Raw genomic sequence first — 15,018 nt, forward strand, 5'->3', positions numbered from 1 at the left:
ATTTTGTAGTCTCCTAACAAATTGAATCCTTGTGATTAAATACTAGATACATCATTATGCTAGCTCCTTCCAAATTGTTACATCATAATTCTCATCAATAATATAAAATGGAAAAGCATGTCAAAACGCTCGAGACAAACAACTCCGAGGTTGTTGGCCTGATTTGTGATTTGACAAATAAATACCTAATAGAAAGACCTCTATGTACATTTATTGTGCTTGATATGACATTGTTATCCATAATACGTAGAAGACATAAAGTACATTGTCCAATGGAGTCATTTGAACATTAGACATAATACCTGGAAAAAAAACACATGAATTATTTAAATTTTCAAATACATCTTGATTAATCTATCAACTAAAAGAATAGAAAGTAGAGTTGTTTTGAAGTACCTTCAAAAACCAAAAATAAAAATAAAAATAAAAATCAATCAACTAAAAAAATAGAAACTAGAAATTAAGCCAAAGTTTTTGTACTATTTGCAACTTATAAGTGATAATTATGTAGTCTATGGACATATGTTGGAACAGCACAAATGGAAATTAGACATATACTCCATAGTGTGTCGGCAAATACAACGCTTTTCAATCTTGTTTCCTTTTTGAGTTTTAAACTTTTCTGCTATAGCAGCAGCTTATGACCTGCAACAGCTATACAGATGCTTAGGATATTTAGGTAAGATGAAATTCCTCTATAGATAAGAGCAGTGTGTGTAACTCAACGACATTAAAATCAGCCACGACAAGTTGATGATCGTGCACAAAAAATGCTTTCTCAAAATTTTACCTTACAAGCCATTATCCCGAAACAACAAAGAAAAAATCACACTCCAGATGTCATATTTGGACCTGTCAGCAAACTTACCAAATTATAGATCAACCAACAACTTATGGCTGAGAAGCTCATCTCCACAATAAGGCGACACGATCTTTCTGAACTGCCTGTGATAAATTTATGTCAAAGAGCTCACACTGAATTGGCATTTCCATTTCGTAGAAAGGATTCTTCAAGACGTAATCAGTGTATAATTCGTAGATATACTTCAAGAGGGGCTCCATATGCAGCATTCCAGGTTCACATACCACAAAGAATTTAGTTCCTGCAATTAAATCAATACAATCCTTCAATTAGTTGGAATATCACCTTATGAGTATGCATTTCAGCAATTTAAGAAGCATTTCAGTAATATATCCAATATCTAGGGCCATGTATAGAAAAATGTCAAGTGTTATAGGGGAGTTGATAAAGAATACCAGTGTACATACACGAAAAGAGCAGTTGCCAATGGTTTTCACTTCATCATGGGTGACGTCACCCAATTTTATAGTTTTTTTAATCTGTTTTGGTGTAGCGGCTGAAAAATGAAGAAGAAGGTACTCTGACCTGTAAAACTGATGAATAGACACAATTGAATAAGGGAAATGAGAACCACATGATTTGTTTGTCTATGTCAAGAATAACGAAAAGAATTTCACCATATGCTTCTAAATGAGATCTTCTACATAGATAGTACTTTAATATAAAATGAAATATTACACGCAATGTTACATAACATATGTGCTGTAGACCTTACCGCTAGGGATAAAGCCTTTCTTTCATAACCAAGTGAAACTGTCTAAGGTGAGGATACAAGACTGATGGGTACAGAATTCGGTGGTACTTTTTATTGATCACAAATCGCTTGTTATCGCACTGTACTCCTTTTGCAAGATCAGCTCTTAGATGAGAAAAATCAAATGATAAAGGGGGAAATGAAATGTCGGATTGAATCACCGAAACAGTGCTACGACGAATAGATATGAATGACGAAATGAGGTCTTCCCCCCTTACCTTAGTCAAACTGGCATGAAGCTTACCTGAGGACTTAGGAAAATGAAAGAAAGAAAAGCGAGGTCAAAATTAGCAAAGCTCAATTGAAGCACACTTTTAGTATATATACTTCAACTCATTTGATTATATTGGACTCAACTACGATAATGTGGTAGAATGTAGTACATTAGAAAGAAACTGCTGTAGTTTGTTGTACCCTTGCATAAAGGCAAGAATTGAGGCAAAATCATTAATAGAAAAAAAGGGCAGCCCGGTGCACTAAAGCTCCCGCTATGCGCAGGGTCCGGGGAAGGACCCGACCACAAGAATCTATTGTACGCAGTCTTACCTTGCATTTCTGCCAGAGGTTGTTTCCAAGGCCAAAATCATTCATAGAAGTTTATCAATATTCTCGATAACTAATTGGATTTGAAAAACTAACATGACATTATGATTGTTGTCGAAACAATAACATAGATCACACTGAACTTCAATTGGTTCTTTAAGTACACATGTTACATTAATTATGGTTTCACTGAAACTATTTATCAATGCTATCGATCTTTATATTCATCATTGCTGGCTTAAGACTGATGTCTAAAAACCATATTGTGTATGGATTCACAAACTGTAGCTTGAAGTAAATTTGACTTCAAATATAAACTAAAAAGAGTTATTAAAAAAATTATACATAAAGAGGTCTAGAAGAAGCACACACAAAAAAAGAATCAAAGGCATATAGTTTTATTTTTACCCAAGGTTATAAGGGATAGCAAGAGAAGTATTGACATGCAACAAAAAGCTGCATCGATTTTTCATATGCTCCTTACATGTTAAAATGATTTTTCAGATTCTAAATGATATGCACTCAATTTACCTCCTCTGTTTAAGGCCAAATTGCAATCAATCCAGGCCTTCAGCCAGAGTTCTCCTTCGGGCTTCATTACAAGTGTCATCAGTCAACACTATGTTTCTGCAATTTGCATACTAATAGATATTTTTCTGAGAGCAACCTTCTCGATGAGCACCTCAACCTGAATAAGTATAGATAAGGATGCTCAATTCTCACGTCAGTGAACAAATATTCAAATAAATTACATTTCATCTCCCAAAACAATCAAAATTTTAGTTATATAAGATATCAAAAAGGATTTGAACTTGCGATCGATTTGTTAACAACTGAATGCTCTACTCCAATCTATCACTGAGCTACTGAAGAATAATGGGCCCAAAGTAAGAAAAACAATGCTGGAATCTCTATTTAAACCAAACCTTGTGATTATCGAATAGCCTTTCTTGCGCTGCTGAATATTCGAGAATACCTAGTAGGCGAAAATCGATTTCAAGTCCAAAATCTAGATTAAATGAGTTCACTTTATCAATCACCTGCAGGCAAAAATAAATAAATAAATAATTAAAAAGACACTCAGATGAAGAAACGGTAGAAGACATGGATGGATGCAGGAGTATCAGAGAAATTCTAAAGAAAACAATGAAAATAGTAAGCAAACGATGAAAAGAAATAATTGAAGAGAACATTGGATCAAAGCAAAACGTGAAAAGAAGATCACCATGTACCTTATGACTCTTTTCAGAATAACTATTAAATATTCTCTGAGATACTCAATCAAGCAGATCATAATGAACCCTTCAAGAAGTATCCTTTATTTATTTTCCAAGCTCCAATATTTCCTTGCACAATGTACATTTCCACTGGAAAATATATGGTCATACGCCAAAAGTTCAATGCTCCCAAGATTCCTAATACCTGATTGAAATAAGGAAATGCCGTTGCTATTATTTTTGTCGATATAACATATAGAGTCCGAAAACATAACCAGAATAGGTTCAACTGAAGAGCTGGCAATGCCGGATGTTTAATGGTGTAGAACTTTTAAGAATCTGTTCTCAGGGTACTTCTTAGTTGCCCATTTTTCAACAAATGTGACTATTGGCTGGCTACATACCTAAGGAAACGAGCACTTTCTCTGTGTTAAAGTTAAAATTTTCATAAACTAAGTAAAGGGGGGAAGGAAAATACTCAAATTTTAATTTTATCTGATACCCTCCAACCAGATGAAGGACTATGCAGGCATTGGCAAAACAAGCCAAAACAGCTCGTAGAAACCTGCCAAGGGGTTCCCTGATGTGTCGTTCTTAAAGGCTACATATCCGGAGCAACCACAGCACGTGGTAATAACTATAGCGCTTATTTCTTTATGGTCTGATTTTCTGGTGGAGGCGATTTTAGTGTATCCTTCACTCCATCAAAAAGAACAGCTTTAATATTAGGAGAAACATCAGCATTTCATAGAAGAGGATAAAAGCAACGCGAAACCGAATTCTACAAATTTCTCAAACATATTCCACTCTCAATGAAGTCTACGACAAAATACACTTCGACATGTTATTAGGAGTTATATTTGAAAACTGAAAGCAAAGAACAGCTTGGTGAAGATTAGTCAGGACTCCAACTTCACTAACCAGCGAGCATAATAGAGATGGGTTGGAGATGGTCTTATCATACGTAGTCATGCTCTGAGTCAGGATCATTAACTTTACCTACCACATCAATTACAATTTGCTAAATTTTTAGATAAAAAGTGTCATTGTCTAAAGTACTTCTACAATTGTATAAAGTACTTCTACAAATGACAAAATAATGGATTACCTTCTTGGTCATCTCAACAAGAAGATAATTAGTGCTATTTATGTAATTAAATAATGAACACTTGCAAAAGTCAATAACCTTTAATAGTAGAGTTCACAGTTTAGATAAGTCAAATATATTATAGTCTAAAATTCACAATTTTTTGCTAAATCCACTATGTAGATCAATCTGAATAAACACACACACAAAACATTACTATCCTCCTTTATGCTAAATAGTTTACATAATAAAGAAAAACAAGCACATTTAACTCTTATTCTTGACAAGACTTTTGCTTCAAGGATTTCTGTATAGTGATTTTCAAGCAATTTTGCTCAACATAAGAAAATCTGTATCATTATTATTGATGAACAAGAAACTTGTATTAATATCATGGAACTTGTCTTTTTATACTTGATTTGCTTATTGGATATTCTGCTTTTGATGTTAAACCAGAAATAACGACCTCCTTTCCTATTTCATTTGGATAAAAAAGTAGACTTTGACAGCTTCAAATACTATATGAAAAGCAACTCCTTGATTATACTATATGTAGTCACACATAATAATGATGTATAAAAGCACAAGTATAACAACATATGATCTTGCACGAGACAACTGAAAGCAGAGGCAGATAAACATCACAATCTTAAAGAACCACATATTCCCATTACCACAATACTCTTCCTTCGTATAAATCAATCCACATAAACTTTTCTAATTGAAATTCAAAACAATAAAAGAGGCATTTCAAACCTTAATGACTTGCTCTAAAATGACATTAAGATAAAGTTGTCAAACCTGCCAAGCATTAACAGTGCGTTGAGAATCATGTAACCATGAATGCTTGCACGCGAACAATGTCATGTGGATGATGGTACTTTAACTGTGTTATGTATCTCCATGGTTCTTCCCTTCAGGTCCAAAAAAATAGCCCCAAAATCTTAGTGCTAAATCGACAGACACATGTATTTCTATAAATCACAGTTTGAATTAGGAGTCGTCAAGTGTTGTAAGGTAAGAATTCAATGTCGAATTGAAAGAATGAGTGAGGGAGAGAAAACACATGGAGATGGAGGAAATTGAAAGAGTAATCCTTGAAGTCCGAAGAAAAATAAAAAGCATGGAAAAGGGATTGATTAAGGCCGAAAAAGATAAGCTAAAAGAAGGAATTCAGTGCTGAAGAACATTGAAGAGCAATCAGCCATGAAATTTGTGAATGAACCAGAAGACAATTAGGGCAAACATTAAGATAGCTTAACAAAAACTACAAAAATCATTAAAAACTTACCAAAAAACTGCAAGCCCAGACGATGAGTAAAGCGAAGAGAGTCCATGTTTATCGAAAAGCACTGATTGTTCTAGAAGAAAGATCTTAGTTCTAGAATTATGAAAAGAGCTGAAGCGAGTTTGAGAGAATCGTACAAAGAAGATTTTTTTGTGGAGGCGCAAAATGACGATATTGCCCTTGGTCGTCCAGGCTTCACATTTCTATATAATAGGCTATTAAAATGCAAAGCTGAAAATCAGTAAAGGTGAAACAGCAGAGGACTTCCACACAATTCTTTTTTCTTCTTTTCTCACATCCAATTACAAACTGAAATGCCAAATCAACACTTCCCATATTTGCTTGTTCTGTTCTTCTTCTTCTTTTTTTTCTAATTTTGTTTTTGGCTTTCAATGTGGAAGAGGGATTCATGTTCGTTAAGACCTATTACATATTTCTGAAAACTATGATACAGCAACACGGTGTGGCAGAGGGTAATAGCTTAATCAATTTCACCTTCCTCAACATCAATAGGATCACTTGGGACAGTAGCCGGTTCACATTCTTCCTCATCATCATCCACCTTCATGTACAACCCAAGTTGCTCCAAGGGATTACTGCCTCCAAATTTGAAGCTACCTAACCCATCCTGGGAATGATCCGGACTGGTCTCATCTACCGAGCTGTGTAACTGCTCAGAAGGGACTGCAGTCAGCATCTCCAAATCCTCAAGAAACTTTGAATTTTCATTAATCTCTACGGTCTTTTCCATCTGCACAAACCAATGGAAGTTCCGTTTGATATTTTAGCTGAAGTACATGAAGCACTTGACCTTTTACGACATGATATATTTTCTACTCACCTGGAGTAATGCCTGTCTTGCTGCTTCTCTATCGAGCTCTCTCCTCCTCTTAACCTCAGCTGCAGCTTCCACTTCTGCACGTCTTTGAGCTTCTTCAGCAGCTTTGGCTTCTGCTTGCAGCTTAGCTTTTGCTGATCATGGAAATTAACATTATCAGGCTTCCAATTCACATAAAAAAGATTTTTCTTCCAAGTTGAATATTTGGGAGTTTGGGGGGGGGGGAGGAGGGGGGGTACCTTTCCTCCTCTGCATCTCAAGTTCCTCCCTTTCACGACGAAGTTTCTCCGGATCGCCCTTCTCAACCTTTATAGCAAAATTACAGGATGGAACAACACGCTGGTCAAAATAAACGAGAAAGGCAGTAGCATGCCTATAACAAGCAAAAGATACTCACCTCAACAAGTGTCTTCTCTCGAGCTTTTAAAATTGTATCCGCAAATCTGTTCTTCAGGAGAGCAGCCCTATAGAGCTTTCCAGGGGAGACCCTCCTCTCACTAAACTCACTCTCCTCTAATGTAATACAACACATGAACCCACAAATTAATAGAGGCAAAAGGAAATAAACCAATTTCATTTTACGTTACCTTTTATCTTTAACAATAAATACAGAAAAAAACTTTTCACTTCTCAACTCACCATCTTGATATGCTTCTGACTCAACAGAGAATGGCATTTGCTGAGAACTTTGTTCCAGCTGGTCCATGCCGCTGATAGACTCTGGAGATTAAACAAGGAGTGAAATAGCAACATCTATGACGTCTAGGGATAGACATAACAAAACAACTTGACTACAGGATCTCTGACCACCAGACAGAGCTAAAATATTTAATAACCTAACGCTTGATTCCTGAGGTATATTCGCTTAGATGGGTTAGCTCTCTTTCAGCTCTATACAAGCTCTATTCAGGAGAAAATAGATCCCCTAAAACCATTCCACGAAACCACTAATCACCACACTTCACAAACCTTAAAGGTATTCCGCAGAATTATGCACTTCCTACATTTCAGATAAGTGCTCAGTTTCAAATAAAAGGATAACCATCAACAGAATTCTCTACTATAGTAAATCAGAAGAGAAATACTTATCAAGAAATCATAATCAGAAAAGAACTCACGATTTCCATCAGCTAAACTATTGCCAACTTCCTTTCCATCTGCCTTTACTGGTGAACTGTGATCCTGTGGTCAAACACCGGCACAAAAAGATGTGTTAGGTTTCCAAATACTCTATAGCAGGTCCGATGGCAATAAACACCATGACGGTTTATTTAGATACTATTGTGATCTCTCTTCACCTTCTCAGCATGATCAGATGTTCTTTGAGTTTCAGACTCATCATCAGAAGAGCTCCTAGAATCTGAATCTGGATGGAAGGGAGATGCAAGAACAAGTTAAGACAGCATTGGAAATTCTAAGTTCTAACAATGAGTAAAGCAATCCCTACTAAAACAACAGTTACAAGTAGCTTTATATTGAGAGATAACACTACACTTGTATGGATGGACACAATATTTGGAACACCAAGTATTTTATCATATAAATAGATTAAAAATAAAATAAAGAATAAATTCAATTCAAGAAGCACAGTACAAACGATGATCATAACTTCAAGCTAAATGTAGAGAAAAATCTATGAACTTCATGAATGCAGTAAATGCGGGGCCACAAGCATCCCCTTTTTTAGCAATCATGCAACATTAGCAGCCAGGGTCGTTAGTAAATTGGCAAACCACTTGACTGGAAATTGACGGGTACTCAAAAGAAAAGGAAAGAGAAAGTAAGTAATAGGTGTTCTGAGCAAGTAGTGTTGATTATGACAAGCTTGGCTTAGTAGATTTCTCCAAAAGTATTAACGATGCAGCGACCGAAATAGTTCCCTTTCAGAAAATTCTAACACTAGTAGAAATGCCTATGCTTTATTCTTCTGAAGGTGGGAAAAAAGATAAAACTAAATAAACGGATTATTCATCCAAATTTAAGTTTGAAACTCATGTAATTAAGAATGCTCACTGTGTAGAGCAGTGAAGAACTAGGAAAGGAGATATTAGATCAACAACAGAAAATTTGAAATAAAATAGTTTAGGTTATTTTAAAAAGAACAATTCAGAATGTACAAGATTCATCAAACTACAACAATTTAGAATGTTAAAGATTTCCAGTAAATAAAAATTTGAAGGAAGAAGAGCACATCCCCCAAGATGGTAATAAATAGTCCCATGACTTGATGGCTTTAAAATTCATCTTACCAGCCCTAGAAGATAAGACAAGGAAGACATGCTATGAATGGGATAAGTCACCAGAAAGCAGATTATTGAACAAGTAGGATGCACTACAAGAATGTCCAACAGAAACAAAGCGAAGAGTATCAATGAGTCAACAACCAATCTGAATTACCATTTGGACCCCCTGTATTTATACGTTCATCTCTTTTGGGATCTGTATCTTTTTCAATCTCAAGTGAAGGATAACTGGAGACAGGAGGCTCATTTCCACCAATATCAACCTCCTCGTCAGCATGGTCATTATCTGTATATTTCCAGTATTTAGAAGGAAAATCGTTGAAGTTTGAAATCTATCACCAAACAACATATAGCGCGCATGAAATCAAAAGAGTGAGTAAGAACCTCCTTCTAGATGCATGGATGAATTACTAAGCCCCAATTCATTTGGCAGCTGAAAAAACGATAAGAGAAAACAATAATTCATTAACATCAAACACTGGTGGAGAGTCCATTCTACATTGTATCTGAAGATGTATTATTTGATTGTAAACTACCTCTATCTCACAAGGTTCAGCTTTTGCATTGCCTTTTTGTTTCTCTTGCAAAAACTTATCTAGAAGCTCCCGTAACCTGAACAAAGTATCATCGGAGAGAACATCAATGTCGATCTCAATGTCATCTTCTCCATCTTCTCCAGTTGACATTCCATTTGAACTCTGTTCCTTTAAAAACTCAATGATGTTGTCAGGCAGATCACCAAGTGAAGCTTCTAGTTCACCACCTAGTTTATGTTTCTCTTCATCAGTCATCTTGCATTTAGGAGGTTCTGGCATAACTACATGCTGCGATGGAGACAATCTCCTCTTCTTTGAAGCAGTTCCATTTTCTTCATGCAAGCCTGATTTTTCTTCCACTAATTCAGCATGGTTTGCAGGCAGCTTTTTCTCAATAGTTTTCCATCTCAGTTCAAAAAATTTGCTCATCTCACCAGCCATGAAATTGACAATATTACCAGGGGGGTTGTAGGTCAATGCATTAGAAAACGTCAGTCTCACATCAGCAAGAAACTCCAGTGGACTCGAGTAAGCACCTGAAGTCAGCCTCTTCTTTATCGTCCCCAAATCCATTGGGTGTTTAATGACAGTGAAATAGTCGGGAATATTCAATTTAACTATGTCAACAGGTTCATTAAACACACCAGCATGCTGATGCGACAACAATTTTTTCAACAAGTTCTCACACTGTTTCATCAATGTTGCATTTGAACTGGATGGTACTGAAGCAGGCTTAACAGATTTAAACCTGCCTGACACCTCCCTGCTTAGGCCTCGTGTCTTCTGAGCAAGAGGGTTTGACTTTTTTCCAAACCCAGGGTTTCCTGCAGATTTCTTCTTGATTGATAAAGGAAGCCCTTTCTGTGCATTGCTACAGCTAACAATATCACTAGAAGATGAAACTGCAACTACACTTGTCCTATTAAACTCAACTTTCTTCTGAAGAATTCTAATTTGTTCAAGATCAGATCTCAACTGCAGAACCAAGTTTTTCCTCTCAGATGGTGACAGCTTGAATAACGGTATAACTTGGATGGGCACAGCAAAACCATCATGTGAAGAAGAATTTATATTTATCCATCTCTGCTGAGGAGCAATTGAATGTCCTGAAGCAGCAATTCTAGCATCGAATCTCCCTGAACTGCCAGAGCCCTCCGATCCATAATTAGCGGCAAAACCAGTGGAACTACCTCCACGCAACTTATCTTTCCTGGCCATCCACCAGCCTGCAGAATAGGTACTACTTGGCCTCAGCAAAAAATGGATTTTCTCCAACCTATCACAAAAGAACAGATATTCTCAGGAAGTCAATCCAGAAACCAGCCATAAAAAACAAAAGAGCTACATTGGCAGGAATTCCTAGGATATATAAGAAGATCTCCACGGGTAGAATGTAACTATTAAAACATTTCGAATAAAGTTCAATTCAGAAATTTTCAGTTTTACGGTTTAGTCCCAGACTCCCAGTTAACAAAATTTCATCTTTCCTCTTATAACCTCATTGCTAGCTGTCCCATGTGATATCAGTGTGCTGTGAGGTAGTTACATAACCTTTATCACTTTTAAATCCTTATTTGCACAATATGTTGTGCATGAATGAAATTAATTGAGCACTCTTATTATTTTTTCTCTCCCTTTGCTACTTGGTTTGTTCAATTTTGTTCTCAAAAGTCATTTACTTCTCTTGTAATTTATTTGATCTTTGAGCTCTCATTGCAAATTAGCACTGGAGCTTCTAAATATTAACCGGGGCAAAAAACCCGAAACTCAAACAAATCAACCATGAAAGGCTTGAATTAAAATTTCAAGCTTTTGTGATTGAGAGAAAGAAGAGGTCCAAGCTGCTGGAAACTGCTCACTATAATTTAGTTGGGGTTGATTTCTCATATCATGGTCACTCAACTAATAGTTATTATCTCATAAATCACCTTTCCTCTTGATTCCATTTTTTTTCATCAAAGAAAGTGACTTTCTGAGATAATAACTATTAGTTAAGTGACCATCTGAGAAATCAACTCCATTTAGTTGTCTGCTCTCTTTTGCCGTTGTGCTGGTTCAGGACATTTTGGAAGGAAATCGGAAGAAGATGTTTATCACGGAATGGACTACTCTGCTTATTAAGATGGAGGCTAATGGGAGTGCTGAAAGCTCTCCTCCTGCTTGGATCATAGTTTCTCAAGGAACTTTGATGATAAATAAGGCAGATCCTTTGTTGGCAGGAGTATAAGCTTGACTCTCTCCAATAATCACACCTGAATATAGAAGACTGAATGGTCTCCGCTCAACTGCTTCAAATGTGCAGAAGGGAGAGAGCCAAGAGACACAACCTACCATTTTCAGCTTTTTATTTATGAAGATGCTCACATGGATCATATTTCATGGTTAAGATGTGATTTCCTTTGTGGATGTATTATTTATTAAAAATACTGTTAGGATAATTATGATGGTGATCAGGATTATGATATCACTTGCTCCTAGAATGATGATCATTAGGACTAAAACAAGAAATCTAATAAGTGCAGGTTAGTTACTAAGCTAAATTAGAAATTAGCATCTAGTCTACCCATTACATCGCTAAAACTCGTGCTTCAATTGTTCTTCGCACAAAAAGCCCCAGCAAGTACTTGTTGCTTTTCTACATTATTTCTCTTTTCATAACATTTAACTATAACCGCTCCTTGCAAAATATGTTTTGTTAGGTATCATGGTCCAGGGAATGCTATTTGATACAGGATTCATCAGAAGGGCACCTGTATATCCTAGCCATTAAGAAGGAATAGAGAAGCATTTAGTGTCCTTCATTAGTCGAGGAAGGCAGAAAATAGGTTCAAGTTCGTGATAAGAGGATGTGGCATACCTAGGTTTCTACAAGCCCTGCCAATTCTAGAGAAAGCAGAGGAGTACGTAGTCATGGATTTAACAAAGGGGCGGCCAAGTCAGAGGGTAACACCATCTTTGTGATTGTAGATTGTCATAGCATACATGCTCGTATTTTCTCATTGACACACTCTTCACTGTTTTCCAAGTTGCTAGAATATTCTCAGACAATAACCTGCATGGACTACTCACAACATCATCCCTGCAGACAAGATCTTTTCAAAAGGAACCTTTTTATCGAATGCAGGTCAAACAACAACACTTGTTCTACCCTTCACAAATAGATGGATAGCCCAAGGAAGTCGACAGCTGCCTAAAGACCTATATGAGATAAATGAATGTCCACAACTCTGCTCAAAGGAATAATTAGGAGCCATCTGCTTAGATTACAACCCAATAGGCAGACATCGGTAGCTATCAGAAGGACCCTTAAACTACCCAAAGTACCTTGGACTTTATCACAGCTACTACGAGCTTCAAATACTGTTGAAATCCAAAACACATATGGTCTTTCATGCATCACAACTTCAAAAGGAGATCGGTGATCCCATTGTTGCTATACTCGAGCTAATACTCTGCATTTTCTTTTTTCTTATAAGTGAGCTAACAGTGTGTGCTTCTAATGGACATCCATAAGTGAAGCCCATAGACATACTCAATCAAGATTTGTCAACAAGGAATATGCTGCAACAATGCAAGTCTGGTTAACAGAGAGCTACATTGAGTGGTGAATCTAGGGTATCTAGAACATGGGTGCACCACTAAAAAAGACGGGAAAAATGCATTTAGTGGCAATTGATCTCTAGTCCTCTAAATAAATAACTCAACCTTCAACCAAGTGAACCATTTAGTCTTCTTGCAGCATGGGCGTCAGCAGATAATATTATACTAAATTTTAGAAAATATATACATAACATACTTGGTATTACGGGGAGACCACGGGGTAACGTGCCCCAAATTTTCCCTATAAATTCGCCCCTGGCTACATTGGAGGATTCCAATTTCCATCTTTTTTTCATCCCCCATTTCCCAATTTCAAGCTTTGAGGTCAAGGTAGAACTGAAGGCGCAGGGAAAGCAATGGAGTGTTGAAGCGCTCAAAGAACAGTATGTATTCATTGTGGAAGTTAGGAATGAAGATAAATTTCTAAACTTCCATATTTTGTCATTACCCTTTTTTAAAAAAAAAAAACTTTTATGCTATTACCTCGTCTTCATTTATCCATGTAAGGAAAATGAGCCCCAAGGGCTTAGGGATTTGGTTTATAAGCATCTAGGAGTTTGGTTTAACAATACTGCACGAGATGTATTGCAGGCACTTGTCATGAGTTCCAACCTGGTTGCTGAACCAAGTCTAGTTTTCAAGTCGAGACAGGTAGAGGGGCAACCCCATTTTCACTGAGTTTTGAGATACAAATTCCATTTAAAAAAATATTGGTTCTAAGAAGAATAGCCAGACTATTGACCCTGGTCTGGTAGCTTCATACGTTTATCAAGTCCTTCTGAGAACTTAGGGATAACAGCCCATTATCATTGTTTTTTGGCAACCTCCTATTCAAGGTCAAGGTCGATATTTTCAGGGTCATGTCTAGCCTTAATGGGAGCTCAGGTCCTCCAGAATCCACATACCTCCAAGGGAGAGCATTCCTCCTTTTGAGACCTATCTCTATTGAAATTTTAGATTCTTCCACACATAATTGATGGATGCTGCCACAACCACTATCACACATTGGCTGCTCGGAATTGTGATGCGAGGTAGTACTTCAGCTATGTTTTCAATTGTGAATCCCCAAGCTCATGATTGGTGGAGGAAACTAGTTATTCTTCACTAATCAAGATAATTAATATTAAATTGCAAGTACATTCAAGACCAATAGTTTTTCTTTCGCTCACTATGTTCGCATTAATTCCATGGTAAATGAAACCTTACTCAGAATTATAACAACTTCATCATGTAAAGCTCTAACATATGGGTAATACAAAAATTGAATATATATACACCTAATCAATATGCATAATTCATTCAAGAACAAAGCCAATTACACAGAGTCCTCATTATTTTCACAGCTTTAATTTGAGTGAACTCGCCATAGGAAAACTAAAAGTAGTTAACAAGATTCGCTTGGTAATATGAATTACCTTCGCTTAATCAGCTCCCGATCCCCAGCGGCAACGCCCAATTACACCAATACTAAATGATTCGAAGAAATAAAGAGGAAAATTCAAGAAGGAGAAGCAGGAAAAGTTTTCGGAAATATCAAAAACAGCAAACCCTAGAATTGATGAATTTAGCCCAATTTCATCTCCAAACAGCGTCTCTAGTGCAATTCTTGCGAACCTTCCAATGAAAATTCAGAAATTATAGGCAAACCGCAGAGATCACAGGGGAATCTGAAAGCCTCGAAGCATCACTTCGTCTTCAGAATACTAGAAAGAGCAGATGACTTTTTTTTTTCTTTTTCTTTTTTTGCTTCTTTTTTTTTTTTCTGTTAAGAGTAAAGAATACAGGTTTCTCGAAACGCTAACTTCTTTAAATAGAGAGAATTGTTTGACTTTTATAAGGACTTTGTGCTAAATCTCAACCGTTAAATTTGTGGCGGCTAATCCAACGGATGATATTATTATGTACTTCCGTACTAAAGAGCTGGATCTGACGGATGAGGTGGAAGGGTACTTCAGTACTAAGATCTGGATCCTTAATTTAATGATTTTTGTAAATTAGGTATATGCAAATTAAAAAATCTCAATCTATTAGGATTAGGGGTGTGCAAAAA

At 36.5% G+C, this 15,018-nt stretch overlaps 1 protein-coding gene across 11 annotated transcripts; it reads right to left on the bottom strand.

Annotated features, from left to right (window-relative positions):
• Window positions 1-14: 14 nt before the first annotated feature.
• Window positions 15-14,752, bottom strand: LOC129872122 (transcription factor GTE8). 11 transcript variants are annotated; one of them, XM_055947005.1, is made up of 18 exons: window positions 14,384-14,752; window positions 9,369-10,644; window positions 9,217-9,265; window positions 8,987-9,118; window positions 7,888-7,955; window positions 7,708-7,771; window positions 7,229-7,309; window positions 6,987-7,102; window positions 6,829-6,895; window positions 6,593-6,723; window positions 5,755-6,502; window positions 5,265-5,377; window positions 3,392-4,375; window positions 3,086-3,199; window positions 2,691-2,847; window positions 1,270-1,395; window positions 869-1,103; window positions 15-302 (listed from the first exon to the last, which is right to left on the bottom strand). In XM_055947005.1, exons 2-11 carry the CDS (start codon window positions 10,584-10,586, stop codon window positions 6,233-6,235), a joined length of 2,196 nt encoding a protein of 731 aa, XP_055802980.1. In that variant the 5' UTR covers window positions 10,587-10,644; window positions 14,384-14,752; the 3' UTR covers window positions 15-302; window positions 869-1,103; window positions 1,270-1,395; window positions 2,691-2,847; window positions 3,086-3,199; window positions 3,392-4,375; window positions 5,265-5,377; window positions 5,755-6,232. The 11 variants fall into 11 exon arrangements, with proteins under 11 accessions (XP_055802980.1, XP_055802979.1, XP_055802983.1 ...); XM_055947004.1 differs by lacking the exon at window positions 15-302 and having other exon boundaries at window positions 304-1,103; window positions 3,392-3,581; window positions 4,298-4,375; XM_055947008.1 differs by lacking the exon at window positions 15-302 and adding an exon at window positions 304-645.
• Between the last annotated feature and the right edge of the window lie 266 nt (window positions 14,753-15,018).

The sequence above is a fragment of the Solanum dulcamara genome, chromosome 11, assembly GCF_947179165.1.
Source record: "Solanum dulcamara chromosome 11, daSolDulc1.2, whole genome shotgun sequence".
NCBI classification, from domain to species: Eukaryota; Viridiplantae; Streptophyta; class Magnoliopsida; order Solanales; family Solanaceae; genus Solanum; species Solanum dulcamara.

Excerpts from the sequence above, each read along its gene's own strand:
- LOC129872122 (XM_055947005.1), bottom strand. The coding sequence starts at position 10,586 with ATGGCCAGGAAAGATAAGTTGCGTGGAGGTAGTTCCACTGGTTTTGCC. Across the intron at positions 9,119-9,216 it reads ATCCATGCATCTAGAAGGAG|ATAATGACCATGCTGACGAG; the intron begins GTTCTTACTCAC and ends GGAAATATACAG. Across the intron at positions 7,310-7,707 it reads TAGTTTAGCTGATGGAAATC|AGTCTATCAGCGGCATGGAC; the intron begins GTGAGTTCTTTT and ends TTTAATCTCCAG.